General features: G+C 40.1%; 1 protein-coding gene and 1 long non-coding RNA gene across 5 annotated transcripts in view; one reads left to right on the plus strand and one right to left on the minus strand.

Annotated features, from left to right (window-relative positions):
• The window catches only part of slc12a5a (solute carrier family 12 member 5a), a 184,453-nt gene that overhangs the window by 125,851 nt on the left and 38,476 nt on the right, over positions 1-20,126 (plus strand). For all 4 annotated transcript variants that reach the window (XM_088422436.1, XM_088422437.1, XM_088422433.1 and 1 more), the window contains exon 4: positions 15,403-15,549. In XM_088422436.1, coding sequence (XP_088278562.1) covers positions 15,403-15,549 — 147 coding nt within the window. The remainder of the gene's footprint in view (positions 1-15,402; positions 15,550-20,126) is intronic.
• LOC148418581 (uncharacterized) lies at positions 365-12,789 on the minus strand. The gene is made up of 3 exons (XR_015866515.1): positions 12,607-12,789; positions 10,720-10,847; positions 365-1,106 (listed from the first exon to the last, which is right to left on the minus strand). It is a non-coding gene; the product is annotated as an uncharacterized LOC148418581 (long non-coding RNA).

The following is a 20,126-nucleotide window of genomic DNA, read 5'->3' on the forward strand; positions in this document are numbered from 1 at the left end:
AAACAGAAATAGGATTTATTTTTAGATTGATAGGCGTCTACCTACTGTGTATTTCTTTGTTCAACATACCTGCACACAAGGTTGTTTTTAATGGTTACTGTAGGTAGAGACGAAACAGTCTAACACGATGAGATCGGAATCGTTATTATTACTGTCTATATTCTAACATTAGTGCTAAAAAGTATCACCATAAAAGATACTCGATTCACAATCTGAAAATATGAAAACTATTTTGATTTTGATGAGAAATTAATAAATAAAAATTAAATCAGCAATCTTCACAGAAGAAATGCTAAACACTTCGACACAAAAACTTCCAGATTGTAAAAAATGTCTTTGGAGTCAAAGAACAAGCATAGCTGGCTGTTATTTGAGATATTTAATCTTTTTTTTTTTTCCTGTCCATATCATAAATACACTCTTTGGAATCACGAAGAATAAGGGGGGGAAAAAAAAACCTTGCGACTTGCTAGAAAGCCATCAGTCAATTTGAGTTGACATTCTAATCCCCGGTTTGTGTTACCATGTTGCATCTGAAATGTCACTCACTAATGAGTCTCCGTCACATTATCCAGCACAATTTCTGTCAGGAAGGAGTTTACTTCTCAGGGTCTTTGTTTGACGGATGCATTTTTAGCTGTCGTGGCAAAGGGAGATAACAAGGCAACTAACGAAAGCCTCGGATCATTGAAGGAAGTATTAGGTTTGGACGTGTCTCCAGCTTTCTCCCATGGTGACAGCTTGACAGTTTTTCCTCCGCCTTTGACCCATTCTCTTTGCTCAGGTGCTTCATCAGCGCCCCCATGATGTTTTCGGTCTTGGTCACATGTCACTTCTCACCATGACACTTTCACTCCTGCACCATCGTCCTCACCTTGAACCCAATGATGCCTTTAGAAGTCCCTGTCTTGTACACCAACCACTTCCTTTACTGTAAATCATGATGATGTAGATAAATCAGTGAGTCCTCTTTTGTGTTTATCTGATGCCGTTGATGAGCTTTACTGTCTTTGTCTATATGTGTCCTACAATTTACAGGCAACCACTGCAATATGTATTTCAAGGTTTTCTTGTCAGCTGGGGTAGGCTCCGGCTCAACCACGACCCTAAAGGAAACACGATAAATGATAAGATAAATTAGATAATACTTAAATACCATGTAGAGGGTTTAAAATGGAGCTTTGTCTTACTCCATTGACACTCTTAAGCGATTCTACAAAAACATGCATGGCAGGCCCATTGAAGACGATAAATCGTGAGTGTTCATGTTCTTTGTTTGTACTCTCTATGTCTCATGATTGACTGGCGACCAGCTCAGGGTTTACTCCCCTTTTGTTGTCAGAAGTCAGCTAAGTCAAAGTGAAATTTATTTGTATAGCCCTTCATTACCACAGAGACTCAAAGGGATTCACAAACCTCAACAAGCTGCAATAGCTGCTGAGAGCTAACATAACACATTGTGCCATGATACCGGGAGACGCCTTTGGGTCAGGTCCTCCTCAAAATCAGGCTCGATCGATCCATCTACATAGATGCACCCTAGTGGGGGTGGCCCACCTTTGGCCCACATTGGCTGCACAACATGCAATTAAAACTAATATTATATTTATATATAAGATCACCAAGTGGTAGCTTCTAAATAATAGAGGGCCAAATACCGATCTCTCAGAGATGCAGGAAATGCAGGGAAGCTCAGATACAAAGTAAGTGCAGTAAGGCAATAAGGCAAACAAAAGGGTAAATAGAATCAGGACGCGGGAAAAAACAGGGCAATTAAGAACTACAAAAGACAGGCATGTGGGAAAATATGACAATGACCTGACGAGAAGTGAAACTAAACAGGAAACTAAACACACTCAAACTGATTAAGCAACAAGGAACACCTGGCTAAGAGACAATCAGAGCCAGGCGCTAATTGGTTAACACAAGGGAGCAGGTTGAAAATGACTGGTGGACACAACCTAAACAAGACACTAACACAAACGGCAAGACAACATGAACAAAACTAGAATCCAAACCCAACAAAAACAAAAACCCCTTCTGATTAACTGAATATGAACAAAATAAAATAACACAAAAATTAAAAATGCAACAATAAATAAAGAAAAGGCTTGCACTCACCAAAACAAACGGTGGTTACAACCGATCAGTCTTTTTAATATCTCCCTATGTTTCTTGTCCTCTTCATGCTCTCTTTCTCTTCGCACTGAGATGTACAGTGTATCCACTCGAGTGTTCCCAAAAGGTTTTAAAAGCACCAAAGGACATTGAGGAGCTCTCTTTACCTTCGAACTGAGATGTACAGTACTGCATTTCCACTCGGGTGTCCACATAGGTTTTTAAAAGTGTTGCTGCCTTGGTTAAACAATTGAAATTTGCAAATCCAGTGAGGCTCCAAACACCAAATCGATCCTTTGCAAACAAAAGGCATTGCCAGCAGAACTATTTGCCAGGGTTAGTGCCCCTGGTAGCCCAGCCACCCAGCCAGAAAAATGGCAAAGTCCAGCTCACGCCCCTGTTCGCCCAACAAGAAAAACAGCAAAGACGAGGTCACGCCCCTGGTAGCCAAGCCAGAAAAATGGCCGCTCGTAGTTCATTGATTGGAAGTGGTGGACAAAATACCTTCCCCCGCCCGGTATAGGTTAGCCAAAAGCTACGCTATGCCTTTAACGCAGACCAGCCAGGCTAACACTCGGTAGCTTTGTTGCTGAGCATAGTTTTGCCTCAGTGTAGTGAGCATCCACTCATGTGACGTTCAACATGAGGCTTCTAGATGATGATCTTATGACTCGATTGGCTATTGCAGCCTTCTATTAACTACAGTACACTATATAGGCTCGTTCACAACTCCATTTGCACATGCGAGGAAGCCCGCAACTGTTGATGCAAATGGCCAAGCCCTTGGGTAGGTGCAGGAAGATTTCATACAGCCAGGCGACACAAGTTAGCTGAATTCTAATTGGCTAAAAACTCCAACTTGAAACTGCAACACTGACGGGAACGTAACCAAATGGAAATAATAAGACACGAAAAGAACAGAATATGGAGAATAATACATTTTAAATGAAATTGAGTTTCATTATAGTTGTTATAATTAATATAGTTTATTATAGTTATGATAATGATGTCAGGTTATACTGTATTAGGCCAGCAGAGAAGGTCTTGCTGGCCCTATCTTTAGTTTAATATGTAGATTTAGTATATTTTAATCATTTGCCTTTCAAACATGTCAATTGTTCCCATAGTCTAGTATCCATCTGTAGTCCCTACAGTTATTAAGTAAACATTTACATCCACCTTTTAACTGCTGTATTTTCACCTCATCTCCTATATTGCCCAGTCTCTGTCTGTTTTAAAAATGACATGTGCCTACGCTGAGTTTCAATCCTGCCAGTAGTAGCTGTGGGATCTATTTTTGGGTTTCTCCATAAAACCAAGGTGCAAGTCTAATATCCAGCCTGTCACCCCAACCTCAGCAACACATTAATTAACATGTATGCTACATTTTTGCGGCTCTGCCAATCATCGACCCATTCCGCCGCCAATCTCTCCATCACCACGAGAGACTTTTCATTAAGGCGGCCTGTCGCGATTTATCGCTTCTCTCTCCCTCCTTTGCTCTCTCTCGCTCACTCGCGTTCCCCAGCCGATCACCTTCCTTCTCTATTTCTCGCTCGGCTCTCCGCTCTCCATCTCCCTCATCATCAGATCCCCTCGAGGAGGGGTGCCAAGCCAAGTGGGGAGAGGGAGATGGCCTTGCTTTGTGTCGCTGTGTGAAAGGCAAGATTAGCAGATTGCTTGTCGAGTGACACGAGGGAGCTGTCTAGAGGTCGATCAAGTTCAAGCACAAAATGGCCTGTGATTTGGAGCATACAAACTTGTACGTTTTTGGACTACAGTGAACTAATTACGTTGGTGATTGCATTTTCTCCCCAAAATACACACCAGTCCTGTCTTTAGGTGCAGCTAGAGTCTTTCCAGTTATGTGTGCAATTTCAACACAAATTAAATACACACATGAACAAAACTAAAAAGGGATTTACAAGAAGTAAAAAACTAATACATACAGTGCCACTGAAATCTTTCATCTATGATGTCAGACAAATTGAATTCATACATAAGTTTACAACATCATGGCATGCTTTGTGTCATGAGGATTACCGATAGTTTTGAGTTACTGACAGATGTCCATTTTATCATGTTTGATTGGGGTTTGTTGTTTTTTTGTGTTGGGTGGTTTTGTTCGTGTTTCTCAGTGCATGTTTCTGTTCCACTCACGTCTGCCTATATTGTCTGCATTCTCGTTAGTTTGATTTTGTCCACCTGTCCGGTTACCTTCCGGTTACCTTCCGCTGCCTTTCGTATTGTCCAGCTGTTTCGCGTTCCCCTAATTTAGTGTGAGTGTGTTTAAGTTCCACGGGCCCAATAGGTGACACTCTGAAGAAGGTGAAAGATAACGCCAAAACGGGTTAGGTAAAACCTCTTAAAAATGTTGAGATTTTAAAGTTTTTACTTTCGAATTTTAAAGTTTTTAAGCCTTGTCAATGTCTGATAAAGAGGAAAACAATTATCGTCGACGATTATCGTTCGGTGGCACTGACACCCATCATCACGAAGTGCTTTGAACATCTAGTCCTGTCACACATAAAATCCATCCTGCCCCCCAGCCTGTACCCGTACCAGTTCGCTTACAGGGGCAAAGCGATCCACAATCTGCAATCTGCTCTGCCCTCTACCCGGTAATCATCCAACTGGACAAGAAAGACTTATATGTGAGAATGCTGGTTATAGACTTCAGCTCAGTGTTCAACACCATAATACCACAACAACTCACCTGCAAACTGGACAAACTGGGCCTCAGTACCGCACTCTGCAACTGGCTGCTGGATTTCCTCAGCCAGAGGCCTCAACCGGTGCGTGTTGGCAACAACATCTCAGGCAGGATCACGCTGAGCACGGGGGCCCCACAGGGCTGTGTGCTCAGCCCCCTTCACTTCACCCTATTGACACATGACTGCACAGCAACCCACAGCTCCAACCACCACGTGAAGTTTGCTGATGACACAACACTGGTGTGCCTCATCGCCAATGGCGACGAGACCCACTACAGGAAAGAAGTGGAGCTTCTGACCAGGTGGTGCAAAGACAACCTCCTGCTAAACATCAGCGAGACCAAAGAGATGGTTGTCAGCTTCCAGAGAGGCCACACCCAACATCCCCCACTGACCTTCGACAGTGCTGCAGTGGAGAGGGTGAGCCAGCACCCAAGTTCCTGGGGTTGCACATCAGCGATGACCTCTCCTGGATCAACAACACTGCATTTCTGGCAAAGAAAGCACAGCGGCGTCTCTACTTCCTGCACAAACTGAAGCAGGCAAGTGCGGCGCCACCCACCATGACCACATTCTACAGAGGAACCATCGCAAGCATCCTCACCAGCTGCATCACCGTGTGGGGCGGGAGCTGCACTGACTATAACAGGAAGGCTCTACAACGCATCGTGAGGACAGCTGAGAGGATTATTGGTGCTCAACTCCCCTCCCCGCAAGACCTTTACACCACCCACCTCAGCCGCAAAGCCTTCACAATTGTCACCGCTACAAGTCACCCTGCACACAGTCTGTTCAGCCTCCTGCTCTCCGGAAAGAGGTAAAGGAGCCTCCGCTCCCGCACCACCAGTCTCAGGAACAGCTTTATCCACCAGGCCTTGAGACTGCTGAACTTCCCACCCGTGAACCTGCTGAACTCTCTCTCTCTCTCTCTCTCCCCTCCCCCCTCCAACACTCAGCCCCTGCCAGAAGAAACACCTAGCTGGCAGACGAAGTTTAGGTCATTGGACCCCCCCCCCCCCCCCCCCCCCCACACACACACACACACACACACACACACACGCACGCACACACCTAAACTCACACTTTGCTTGTGCACTTGCAAAATTTGCGCAGACTTGATCCTGACATATATATTTATAATTATATTTCTATTGCACTACCATTTAAACTCAGAACGATTACGCTTAGAACTACAACTACCTCAAATGCACACAGCTGGGACAACCACAATCAGAGTGTTCTTGCTTTGTCCCGTCATGTTGTCTTGTCATACCCTGCTACTTATGTCTTGTCTTGTGGTACTCTTGCCATACCTGATTTTCGCTTTTAGTTTAGCAACACTGGGCAAAGTAGCCCTAACATACTGCACATTACTATTGTTAAGAATCTAGTTTTAGGATTGTCTCGTCTTGCGCACCTGCACTTTGTTATTGTACATATAAAACGCAGAGGATAGTGAGAAACACAATTTCAATTCCTTTGTATGTTAAGTACATGTGAAGAAATTGAAAATAAAATTGACTTTGACTTTTAATTTTGACTTTGAAAACAACAGCGGGTATTAAGTTCCAAGGATAAGGATAAGGTATTTACAAAAAATGGTGTTAGGAGGTTTTAAAGACTTTTTTCTTTTAGAAATTTTGTTAATTCTGTGCTTACAGCAACATCCTTTCTTCAACAGACTGAACATACTTGCATGTTTAGCACCAACATAATTATACAAACTGGTTGTTTAGGTGAATATTTTCAACAGAACACTGACAGAATACGACAGTCAAATATCAGTTCAAACTCAAAATTAGTAGTTCAATGGCATTGTCTTCTGTCTCCCTTCATTCAACTGATGATTTTAGTGAACATATACACATTAGTGAACATATTTCACGTAATTTATATATACAATCATACATATACAGTATATACAATCATCTATCAAATTTACAAGTCATAAACTTACATAAGATCTTATTTAATTTTTACAACTTTTTAAAAATATTTTTAATACTTTATTTTTAAAACTCTTTGAGCCATTGATTCACATCTTTTCACTTCTGTTTCATAGTTGCTCCATAAACTGACACCTTGAACGAATACACACATTTTCTTAACCGGTGGATTGTCCCTTGGTGGCTAGCAAAAAAAAAAAAAAAAAAAAAAAAGATTCCTGTGAGCCGCACTGGACTATAAAATCACAAGGAAAAAGCCATGCCTTATAGTCCAAAAAATATGGCAGTTTGCTTGATTTCTTACTGATTGATATACACTATAGTATTCACACAGTAATATGTGTATATCACACATGTGGCAGTCATGGTGAATCCTTACAAGACTACAAAGTATTCATTCAGTTACACATGTGATTTGTAGTCAAGAATTAAATCTAAAAGTTGATTATCTATAATAGACATATTCAAAAAAATCTTTGCATTTAGATTAATTTCCATAATTGTTTAGCCATAATTCTGATGAATTTGAATGACTTTCAACGATTCCAATATTTATGTGATGACCCAGGCCATATGCCTCGCAAGTATTGGCGCACCACTGTATCTTCCTTTTATGTCCAAAATATACCATATCTCTAAATGAATGTACTTTTAGACTGTATATCTTGTGTGCTTATTTTACGGCAGCTAAATTTGCTCACACATTGTCATAGTGCTCAGGTATAACACCCTTAAAACTCTAATTCCTCCATAATATCCAATTGTATAAGTAATCTTCTAGTCCAGCGCTCGGACTTCATTCTATAAGCTCTCTGACCCATCTTTTTACAGCCTCCATGTTCCTCAACATTAACGCCGTTTCCCTTCACTGTGTTTGATTGTCGTTGTCTAATCTCCACACCAATGCACACAGGCGGATGCACACACTCATACAACACCCCCCCACACACACACACACACTCACAGTCACCCCCTCCTGCTCATTAGTCCAGTGTACCAGATCAGTATTCTCATCAGCTTTTCACGAGCAGCGATCTTGATTAATGCCACTTCCTATTATGTGTGGCGTGCGAGCACCGCTGCCTGCTAAACTGACATTTTCGCCGCACAGTTATTGTCCATGATCAAGCACAAGGAGTTATTCTTTCATACACAGATGCCTTGAACCATAGAATTATTATCAGCATTGATTTTTTTTTTTTCATGAAACGTGTTCCTCAGTTTACAAGTATAAAAGTACTGACATTCACCTCAGATTTAGAGTTTGCTATTGACAAATTCGTCTTTTTTTTTCCCTGTGGCAACCATCCCCAGCTATTCGCTGAAAAAAACATGTTGAGGAGGTGCTAAATTTAGCCTGGTTTGGCCCACTTGAACGATATTTGAAGGTTACAAACGACACACAGTTCACTAGTTTGCAGAGCTGCATAAGAATATAGGACCTAAAGGCTGGTTAAGTTACTACCTTACATACAGATTTTATTTGTTTCTAGAAGTGTTTTTGATTACAAGTACAAAGTACAGTATTTACTATGCATTGACCACACATTAGTGCAGGTTAGTGAGTATGACACGTTCCCACTTGCAAATTCATTTGGGGTTCCAATGCAGGAGCAGAACTCTATCATAGAACAGAGCCCCACTGGACTCCATCTATCATTTAGCCTATCATGTAACAAACCTTGTTGCCAGGCATTAAGTAGTTACCGCTTCATGAGCCACAAGGGTTACTCTGCATTTTAGTTACTCTTATGTCACCAAAACTAACAACAAAAAAATGGAGAGTGTTTCAGTCATCATGAAACATTCAGTGAGCAAAGCCTTTCAACATGGATTTTAAATCTTTTAAATCATAAATTGTTCATATGCCCTGCTTCCCATTTTGCAAGTCTTCTTCTTTGGCCTCCACGTTCACCTTACTCATCAGCAAAATAATGCATTGCTCTTAACTCGCAAGTATTTCACATCTTAAGACACTTGTCCATAGGTTTCCAACTAAATTGCTCCTCCACATATTTTCAGGATTTAAATATAGGTGGTTAAGGTGGGTTTTTTTTAATTACATTTTTGAAATAACTTTATTTAACGACTTCCAACGTTAAACGCGGTTGATCAACATAGCACCACCTCCCAGCAGTGAGCATCCAATCATGTCACGTTCAGCGTGAGGCTTCTAGATGGCCATCATATGAGTCCATTAACTATTGTTACTGTCTATTAACTATATAGGCCCATTCATATGCCTTTGCACACTGCACAAACGTCTTTGCACACAGCACAGAAGCCTGCATCTGTAGCTTGCGAATGCCCTCAAAAGGGTCTGGCAGGCAGATTTTCATACATTCTGGCCACACAAGACTCTCACCTAAAACTACAACACTTGAAGGAACATAACCAAATGGATATAATGTGACATGAAAAGAACAGAATATGGAAAATAGTTTTAGATATAATATAACTTTATATATATATATATATATATATATATATATATATATATATATATATATATATATATATATATATATATATATATATATATATATATATATATATATATATATATATATACTTGTCAGGTTATGTTAGACAATCAGGGCCAGCAAGGCCTTCCACCACTGCTTATTCGTAATAGAAAGAATAATTTTATTAAGTTGTTGGGCTGTTTTATAAAGTAACTGCATGGGGGTTGCTCCGTTTACCAGAAAGTTAAATTGGTGCATTGGAACTCAGTTTTTTGAATGTATTATACATCTTGCAGGGTTCCTACACCAGAATGGAAAGTATGTAAAAGTATGCAAATAAATTTAAAGGACTAAAAATGACTTTAAAAAAGTGTGTTTCCATCATATTATGAATGATTTTAAATACAATTTTCAATTTTTTTTCTAAAAAAATAAATAAATAAAATGTATATTTAATTAATCAAAATCATGTATTATGCTGGATCAGTCAAAGTTTGTGTGAGAGTGAATGTCTCAGAAGAAAACATCCCACCTATGCAGTTGTCAAATTTTTTGTGCTGTGTTGCAGAGAAATTATGTGTTCACACTCGGAGTCGAGCAGTTGTTGCTGTTTGGGATTTGGTCTAATCAAAGATCTGGGTCCGTATGGGTGGCTAGACTACCCAGACTGAACGAACAAGTCATACCAAAATCATGTTTCCATTGGTTTTATAAACTGTGTGGTCATTTTGACAAACGGGAAGTTCTTTTACTAGCTTGCTCCTATTCTCTTGACTGGTTTCATTGCATACTTTCATTACAACCTTACTGTCAAGGCATATCGTAAATTGTTTGTTTTCCCCTCTCATTCCAAAAATATCTTTTTGACAGATGAACACAGTTACATGCTTTCTGCTTGCGAGGTTACAGCTGACCTGAATTTTTCGATTTGTGAAGGCAATAGATTTCATCCAGTTGAGGGCACAGGAACAGATTAGCTTGCAATTCATAAATGTTGGTAATAAATTGTCCGTAAACGTAAAATATTCCAACCGACGTAGTGGTGAGCCACAATCACCACGGATGACGTTCGGCTTTGTATCGCCCTCTGGCCTCTCTCGCCATCTCTTTAATAATTCAGCACACCTGAGCAGGAACACATTTGTTCTATCGACTTCTGTTTGTCCAGCCAAGCGTGGCGGTGGCATTACAAACTCGCCCTCGGTCGCCCTCCCCGGCGCTATTCCATTTAATTCTTTCGTCATTTAATTGCATCCTCTTCCCTTGTCTAAATTGGAGATCCAGCGTGAACCTGCCATAAAGGTGATGCTTCCTTATATTCATGAGATCCAAGTAGTTGCCTCTGGTAGAATGCGGGCAGGAATAGTCCCATAAGAAGTCATTCGGGTGATGACATTCATTCCATCATGACCTTCTGGAATGTCTCTATCCATCGCCCGCAGATGTAAATCATCACCCGTTTTTGGCCTCCCTTACCTCTTTACCCTGCAGCAACCAAACATTGGGAGTTCACCACAATCTGTTTATTGGACCAAGGTTGTCAACAGTGCTGGTTTCTCCAGTGGGGTAGAGGTCCAGAGGCAAAAAGTCGCAGGGGTCATGATCTGCAAGGTGTGGCAAAAAAACAAAAAACAAAAAATCATTATGAGACATCTATTTTTATGAGAGATGAAGGGAAAAACAGCAATTTTCACTGTGCTGTGCCTGCAGCAGCTTGGCCGTTTTGGGTATGCAGGGCCCACTCATAACAATAACCAGGCCAAATTCTTCTGTCTTCTCTGATGTCTCATTACATTTTCAGAATAATCTTGTGATGCTGAGTGTGTTCAGAGTGAATTTTCATCATTAAACCAATCCCAAAACGGTTGAGGGTCATACATCTCAAACATGTTCCATAGTTGCAACCACAAATACGTGCGGTCGAAATCAATTTTGGATTCTAGATTGCAACTTCAAACAGATGATTAGCCAATTAGGATACACTATTATTATTATTATTTTATTTATTTATTTATCATTTGTTACATGTCACAAAAATTGTTAAAAATCAGTGTGTTTATTCTCCAGTTTCGGAATATTGCCTATTCTTGGACGGAAGAGAAATGTATTTTTATTGTTCTGTAGATCTTTTCTGCTCAAAACCAACACCAATCAATGAATAAATCACATATTACATTCAACATTTGAGTTCACCCCTGGTTACTACTTCAAAAGGTAATCCCATTAAATTGTACACTTCATGCCCATGTCCTTTTTTTGAAACCAAGGTTGCATGCTCGAATGGGTTTGATCAGGAACATGTTAAAAGACTCGACCCCAAACATATCAGAAAACTTTGGGACGAGTGAAAGCGAATGCTCTTCTGGATGAATGAACAAAATGCTTCCCAGCGGAAAAGAAGATGCTAGAGTTGCAAATAGGTGAAACACTCCAACTTTGTAAGGTCACAAAAGCCTCATTTCAAGCTACGGTTTATGTAGACTTTGCCACAAGTTACATTTTCACCACAGAATGTATGGGGGTCAAGAAAAGGTCGTGGTTCTGCTGAGCTTGTCAAGTTTTGTTCAAGGTCACAGTTGTTCTTATGATGTTATCAAGAAATTCTGAAACACTTTTAAATGTTCTGAAACTGTCTAAGTGATTTTGGTGTCGCAAGGAAATTTTGAACATGAAAAACAAACTACTCATAGTGTCTTAAGAACGTCAACGTTAACATTTGTGACGTTGAACGAATTCTGACGAGTCCCTGACGTGGACACATATTCATTACCTTTGTCAACACTAACAAATGTTCACATCTCAGGAGGATAGAGGTTGACAGATATTGACATTGCCAAAGAACCATCGGTTCGAAATTTAACGAACCATAGTGTTTGATCCAAATGAGGCTAACCGCAGCTGTAGAATAAGTGTTGTGAATGTCCATCTGTCACAACCTGTTTGTCCGGCCACCTCATTCTCTCTCACAAATCAGTTTGACCAAATTCAAATCAATTAGTCCCAATTACCAATCAGTTTCCTGTACTGCATAAAAGATGTGTTCCCATCTCAAGCTTTCCAGCAATTACCCTGGCCTGCCTTGACGCTGCCTGTCCCTGACCACTCACCTGACTACCCAGCATTCTTGTCTGCTCGTGTCTCGATCCAACTCGTCGCCCACCACTCTAACGCCAGCTGCTCCAGGAAGAAGACCTGTCCTACCTGCCTGTCCACACCCCCACCAGTCACCCCCCTACCTCCCCCAATAGAAAATCAGCCTCAGTTCAATTCTGTCTGCCTACCTCCTGCCGCTTCTGCCTGCAGGTGCAAGCCGGCCATTCCGACTTCCTTTTATATAAATAAAGAGTCAGTTCCCACACTTACCTGTCTGTGGTTGCTCCTGGGTTCCTTCTTCAATCATGATATTTATTTAATTGAAAGTGCAGTTTGATGATAGGGTAACGGCGAGAGACAGAGCGTCATGACTGATGACTGATGGAATTCAGTGCCGTGGCAAATTTCAAAGGGTGTGCATCTAACACACCTGAGCCATCCATCCTCCAGCCCGAACGCAACCCCCCACGTACACTTGCCCCCCCCCCCCCCCCCCCCCCAACTCCCACCTCACCTCACCCCTCTCCATGGGCAGCTGTTGCCTCGGAGCTCGCTCAGCAGTGCCCTGTTGGCCTACCTGTGGCTGTGCAGCAGCCTGTGCTCACGGTGGCTCACTCTCACGGGAAATCATTGCTGCCGCTGGCTCTTGGCCAGCCTACCAAACCTATTTTGCGTGTGTGTGTGTGTGTGTGTGTGTGTGTGTGTGTGTGTGTGTGTGTGTGAGAGAGAGGATGAGAGAGGGAGCGCGAGCGAGAGAACAGGACTGCAGTCTGCTGTCCGCAATGAAATGAAACACCAATTGAGAGAAAATAGAAAAGCAGTACTTTTGATAAGCGTGAGCCTCCCAACAGCCTCGCTGATTCAATGCATACACAAGTGTTCAATTTATTAGAGGCTACTTCACCACAGAGTCAAACCATTTCAATCATGTACTCATTCACTAAATCTGTTTGTGGATGCTTTTCTCAGACTTTACATTTGTCGCCTGTGTTAGGCCTCTCGACGAACCGCATCTTTTTCCACGCTGAGGCTAGCTATTAAATAAAAGCCCGCCTATAGTCGAATCTGAGGGGGAGACAATGGGATATCTACATTGTTGAATGTGTGTACCCCTCGTTTAGAAGAGTGGCACAAATTTTTGTCTCCAATGTCTTTGCTTGTGAGTGAACTTTCTTTAACGTTTTATTTCTTCAACTTTTGCATAAAAATACATCTGCAATGATCACTCAGTATTTTGCATTCTGTCTTGAAATACTTAAATGTCAAAGGCCTACTTAGTTTCTTTTTCTTAAAGCCTAACAATAGATGCCCCTCTTTGCCTGCCAGTATCAGCAATTGTTATTTATTCCAAATCTGCTTTAATTTGAATAAAATGCCTAAAAATAATACACGCACCTTCTTTGATATGTCAGCATAAGATCACATTTACTTCAAACCAAAATCTAACCCGACTTTCTATTGAGTTGCATTGTGCAGCTGCGGCACATTTTTTATGTGGAGCGACACGGGCCAACACCTGACTGCTGATGTGTGTTAAGTGCCAATATATTAACCCCCATTCCACAAGGACTCGTCAATGGAAAATTTTGAGTGGTTAATTACAGCATTACAGTGAGTGTGAGCAGCTTGGACTGAAATGAAAATGAAGGACAGACAACATTGATTTAGTGCCAGCAGTTTTGCAAATGTTGTCCTTTGAGGTGGTTTGAAGGTGGCATAAACATCAATACACTCTAAAATGATATTGAAAAAAAGGCTATTTGCAGTTTGCCAGCAGACAGAAAAAGGGACATACTGTGTACTTTTATTCCAATAGCTTAATAGGAGGCAAAATGATTCTTTAATACACACGTTAATTATTACAAATATTAATGGCAAGACTTTTTTTCTTCAAGAAAATCATCATCCATCCATCCATTATCTTGACTGCTTATCATAGTGTCAGGAACATGCTCGAGCCTATCCCAAATGTCTTTGGGCAGTAGGCGAGGTACCTTATTTGATTGCTAGCCAATTGCAGGGTACACAGAGACAAACATCCACGCACATGCACAATCACCCAAGGACAATTTAGTGTGTTAATAACCTTAGCGTAGCTAGAAGCAGACCCATCATCTCCGTACTGTGAGGCGAACACGTTAAGCAGTCATCCACTGTACTGCCAGAAAATTCTGATTCTTATTCAAACAATGGCTGAATATGCCAAATAAAATGTATATTGTGAAAAAAGACACTTTTTGAAGCTAATATTGTGAGACTTGTCATATTTGAACAAAGTACAAACGACATCAAACATATTTCGCATTTAGTAGTAATTTTAGGGGGATAAATTACATCTTAATAATAAAACCATAAATGTTGTAGATACATAGAGAATGCTGTATTTTTGCTAGAATAATGTCACAGTATTATTAGAAGACTGGACAAGATAAAGTCAAATTTTATTGAAAAACAAATATGGATTTCCTAAATCATGTGTTGTTCGGTATGAATCATTAATTTATAAAAATACAATTTTAAAGAAATATTTTTGCATATTTTGAGGGGAAAATATCTCATTTGATAGAATTTTAATAAAATAAATAGTTGTAATAATATAATTTATGTAATATTAAAGGCTCAAAAATTCAAGAATTCATGTTACTGGGTTAAAATTTTAATGTTCTATACGTTGATGGTCCTCCACATACAAATGGGTTACATTCCAAACGGCCGTTTGTTTGCTGAATTTCTTCATAAGTCAACGGGAAAAAAAACAAACAAAACAAAGAATGTTGTGTCTGAAACAATCCATTGTGTTGTTTAATACACCAAAAGATACACAGAGAGGAAAATGACCATCACCATACCATGCTTCCTCTCGCCTGTGGGCCCTTCTAAAGGTCTCTTATTTTCCCCAGATTTTCCTTCCCTTTCTGGGAGCTTTGCTCAGGGGATGCTTTTGTGTGTTTATGATGTTCTGTATAACTTTTTTTTGTTTTTTTTACCTGTGAAGCCCTTCGAGATTGCTGTGATTCAGGGCTATGCAAATAAACCTGACTTGATTTTGATTTTGTCCTTCGGCAGGCACCCCAGCTTGGCACACTGATGGGCGTCTACCTGCCCTGCATCCAGAACATCTTCGGCGTCATTCTCTTCCTGAGGATGACCTGGCTGGTTGGCATCGGCGGAATCATCGGCACCTTCATCATCGTCTTCATGTGCTGCACTACTGTGAGTACTTCCTCACAGATAGATGAAAAATCATTCACACCGATGGTCAATTTTGGAAAAAATTCAAATAAAACAAAATGCATGTTTTTTTTTTGTTTGTTTTTTTCCAATACGCGAGGAAGGTGGTGAAAAGTCACACAGGCAATTTCAAAATTCCCATTTGAGACCTCTTGGCTGCAAGACAGACATGTTAGTCTTTGTTGAAACGTGTCAGCCGAATGAAAAATTTTCTCTTCCTCGGTATTGCTTTAGCGTTTCTTCTCTTCGCTTTCGCTCATTTTGTCAAGGCTGTATTTTGGTGTGTGTTGTCATTCTGTGCGTGTGTGTGTTTGTGAGCAACCTAGATTCTCCTGCAGTATCGAGTGTATTTATAGAACAACCCCCTCAAATCCCCACAAATTGCCGTACACACAGATACACAAGCATTCACACACACACACACACACACGCACAAAGGATCGATACATATCCTCCAATCATGACGCTCTTGATGCCAATTTTTTTTTTCTCCAGCGTTTCTATTTGTACTTGGGCACGTTATGCGTGCCGCTCGTATTTGCTTCCCATCCATCCCAGTTTATATTGATCTTGTAAGCGTGATGAAAACAGTGTGCACAGAGGGAAAACAAGCTCCGAGCTGGCTCACACTGACAGCAACACAAACACACTCAAATTTCCTCTCCATCTCTCGTTCTCTCTCGTTCTCTCTCGTTCTCTCTCGTTCTCTCTCTCTCTCTCTTTCTCTCTCTCTCTCTCTCTCTCTCTCTCTCTCTCTCTCTCTCTCTCTCTCTCTCTCGCACACACACACGCATGCTTGTGCCCGCGCACACACTCGGAGAAGCGTGTTTCTTATCAGTCACACTGCTGAGATCATTGTAGAGGCCCCAGGGTGATAAGCCTGAGCATAAACGGTGTGCGAGGGCCCCCGCCCGCCACTTCTCTCCTCTTGTGTGCTCCTTACATAACACATCACCACCCAGCCCTCCGGGGGGCTGCCTGCTACACGCTGCTGTTGTGTGCGTGTGTACTCCTATGCATGCGTAGACACAGCGACCCCCCACCCCAACCTGTAGGGAAATCCACAGGACATAAAGAGCAAAAGCATGCAGCTCAGCTTAGCATCATGACCCGTGCATTTGATTGACGGTTTGCCTGAGAGGAAATTATGGATAAGTATTTTTTTTTTCAAACATTCGGTATCGATAGGGTACGGTTACAAGAATTTTGTTGAAAATGACAGAAACATAGGAGCAAAGTTACAATAAAAATGTATGTTGCTAGACTTAATGTTACAATAGGACTGCAAAATGTTTATTCTTATAATCGGTGTAGGGCAAGTTACTGCAAAACTGTAATGCATTATTTATTACTTATTGCTATCATTCCAAAGTAATTAGTTGCAGTATAATATTACTGTATTTGAAATATAAGGCATTACACCACTATTGCATTACTTTTACATTGCTCTCACCAACATACCTGGAAATATGGATTTATCATTTTAACTGTAGCTCATTACACTCATTACACATCCAGTGGAATGACCTTAAACTATCCTTAAGTAAACTTACAGTCGCAAAAATATCCCCAAATGAATAAAATTGCTCCCTAGGAATTGTAAATGATGTCTAGATCACTGGGCATGTCAAATGAAAACATAGAAATAAAACAACCTAAATAAAGTTATCTTCATACCAACAATACATTAGCGCCATCTCAAGGCAACCAAATGAATTGCATTCATGTTATCAACTGCTTCAATTAATATAATAGATTTAAAGGGTTTAGGAGTGTTTTTTGGGGCTATATATTTTAATGCATTATTATACGCATTACTGTCATTTGTACTGATTAAAATATGTCTATTGTTTTGTGTGTAATGCCTTACACTACCGTGCAACAGCAAAAAGTAATGCATTACAGTTATTACATCACTTTTGTAATGCATTGTTCTCTCATTTTTCACGGTTAATGGGGTCCGACAATCCCTGCGAAAAGAGAAAATTTCATGCATGTGTATGTGGGCACCAGAATTTTTAAAAAATGAAATTAATTCATATTTTACACTTTTGAGACAAATATTACTGAATTATACATAGTCACTTAAATCTTTAATGATTAAAACTTATAGAGTAACTGTACTCAAATCGATACAGTAATTATTAAAACCTATAGAGTATCTGTACTTAAATCTTTAATTATTAAAACCTAAAGAGTAACTGTACAGTTATCCCTTCCCGTTTATGTCCTTTGGCCGTAGTTGAGGAACATGGAGGGAGTTGCCCTCAGCGTAATGGCCCTCAGATCGACCTGGAGTGGAGTCTGTAGCTTACAAAAATGATAATAGGGAAGCAGAGTTTCCACTTGAAATTCCAGTGTACCACGATAGAACTCTTTGTAACATGTTCCCAATGCATTCTCTTGTCTCCACTGTATTCCTCTCACCACGTTCACTCTTGCGTTTGAGGTTCACTCGGACACTGATGCTGGAGGTAACAGAGCTTAAACGAGACTGGCGAGTATCAATTATATGCCGATTTTTCCATTCTTTGTTGGCCATGAGTGTTGGTCCATTGTATTTTGTATTTTTCCTTATTTTTCCTACTAAAATATTAGTGTTTTTTTCACCTATACGGTACACCAAAAGTTAGTACACGCCTTTCACGTTCAACACATTTTTTTTTTTACATTTCACATTTTCATGACTATTTACATTGTAAATTCTCACAGAGGGCATCAAAACTATGAATGAACACAAGGAATTTTCTACATATTAAAAAAGAACTGTAAACAGGTTTTGAGTTTCTCAAATATTTTTTCTTGTAAATTACAACTTCATTCTTGTGATATTACCACTTTTCAAATTCCAAATCCATCCATTTTTTTCCTCATAATATAATTTGGAAGTTGAATAATATTAGTATGTTAAAGTTTGGACTTTTTGACTTTAAACTGGTCTACTTTTTGATTAATGTCACACTTTATAGTCATATTCATATGCTTTTCTCAATTTTTTTTCCACTTTTACGTACTATTTTTTTATTTCTTTTTGTCTTTTGGCTCCCTTAAACCCATCAGAATTTGCATTTTTGTCATCAGCATTTGTTACCACATGATAACTCTGACAGCTTGGTGGTTAGCTATGAACACACACAAACACACTCTGCTCTATTCTTGCATATTTCTATCCTGGATAATAAAAGCCGGCTTGGACACAATGAGGTTTAATATCCTAGATGGAAGGCCGTCTGTTGTGCGGTCGTCCTCATTACTTCCAGGTTTTGAATCCGAATGCAGGGGGGGGCAGACTCATTTATATGCTGTGGATGCTTCATCTTTTATCCCTTTTGCTCTCATCTCTTACGCTTCCTCAATTTTCTGGAAGCCTTTTTTCAATTTTGCGATCTCATTATTTCCCTCTTGGTATTTTTAATTCCCCGACCTATCCTTTATCCAGCACCCCCAATGCACCACCAAGCCCCCATGCCACGCGTGTCTTCACTATCTCATTTTTTTACACCTGAGCGTCCATTTTGCCCTATACCAGCATGTCATCTCCCCTGCGAGTGTGCTCCTGCTGAAGTTGCAGCGGACGACGGAAGAAATCATCTGACGACGAGCGCGTAGTGAAGCGTGCTAATGAAACGGGGCTCTCGTGCTGCGGGACACTCTTCTGTCAAAAGCAATCTCCTCTCCGCTTCCAAGGTCCACAAAAGGCCAAATAGGAGCGTTAGGTCGGGATGCAAGCAGACCTAAAGTGTCCTTTGCACTCAGTGCCAACGAGCTCACGAAACATTTCATTGCACGCTTTTTGTGTCAGCTTTTTGTCCTTAGTCATTAAAACAAACAATCACAGTAAATAACACATACAATTCAAAAGAAAGGTTTTTTTTATATTGTATATACCAGGGTACACACAAACCCATCTTGTACTCGGAATGTTTTTTTTTCTATTCTGTTATTTGTTTTCATGTGAATTAATATTTTGACTCAAATATTTTACACTCATTTTTATACTCACATTGCACAGTATTCTCCCAAATATTTACAAGTTATATTTCCATATTTTTCAGGTTTAAGCCACACCGGTATATAGGCCGAAGCAGGAAAAATCAAGCAAAAAAAATCAAATATACTATTTTATAAGCCGCAGGTCATAACATCAGATATTTATGCAGAAAGATGTGTATGGACTTTTTTTTTACTTATTTTTTTTTTAATTGCCTGCTTATTACTGCAACCTTTCTTCGACAGACTGAACATACATGCATGTTTAACGTCAATATATTTGTAGAAAATGAATGGATGGATATTTTCAACGTAACACCAACAGAATACTGCAGAGTTAAAAAAAAGTTCCATCCAACTTTTATACAAGATCTTATTCAATCTTTTCAGTTGTATTTAGTATATATATATAGTTGTTCCATAAATTGACAACTTGAACAGATATACACATTTGCTTTACCGGATGGATTGTCTCCTTTTTGACAAGCAAAAGAATAAATACATGAAAATAAAAATGCTGTTAAGGCACACTGGACTAAAAGCCGCAGGTCTCAAATCATGAGAAAAAA

This window comes from Hippichthys cyanospilos, chromosome 9 (assembly GCF_059441005.1).
Source record: "Hippichthys cyanospilos isolate Australia breed blue-spotted pipefish chromosome 9, RoL_Hcya_1.0, whole genome shotgun sequence".
NCBI lineage: Eukaryota > Metazoa > Chordata > Actinopteri > Syngnathiformes > Syngnathidae > Hippichthys > Hippichthys cyanospilos.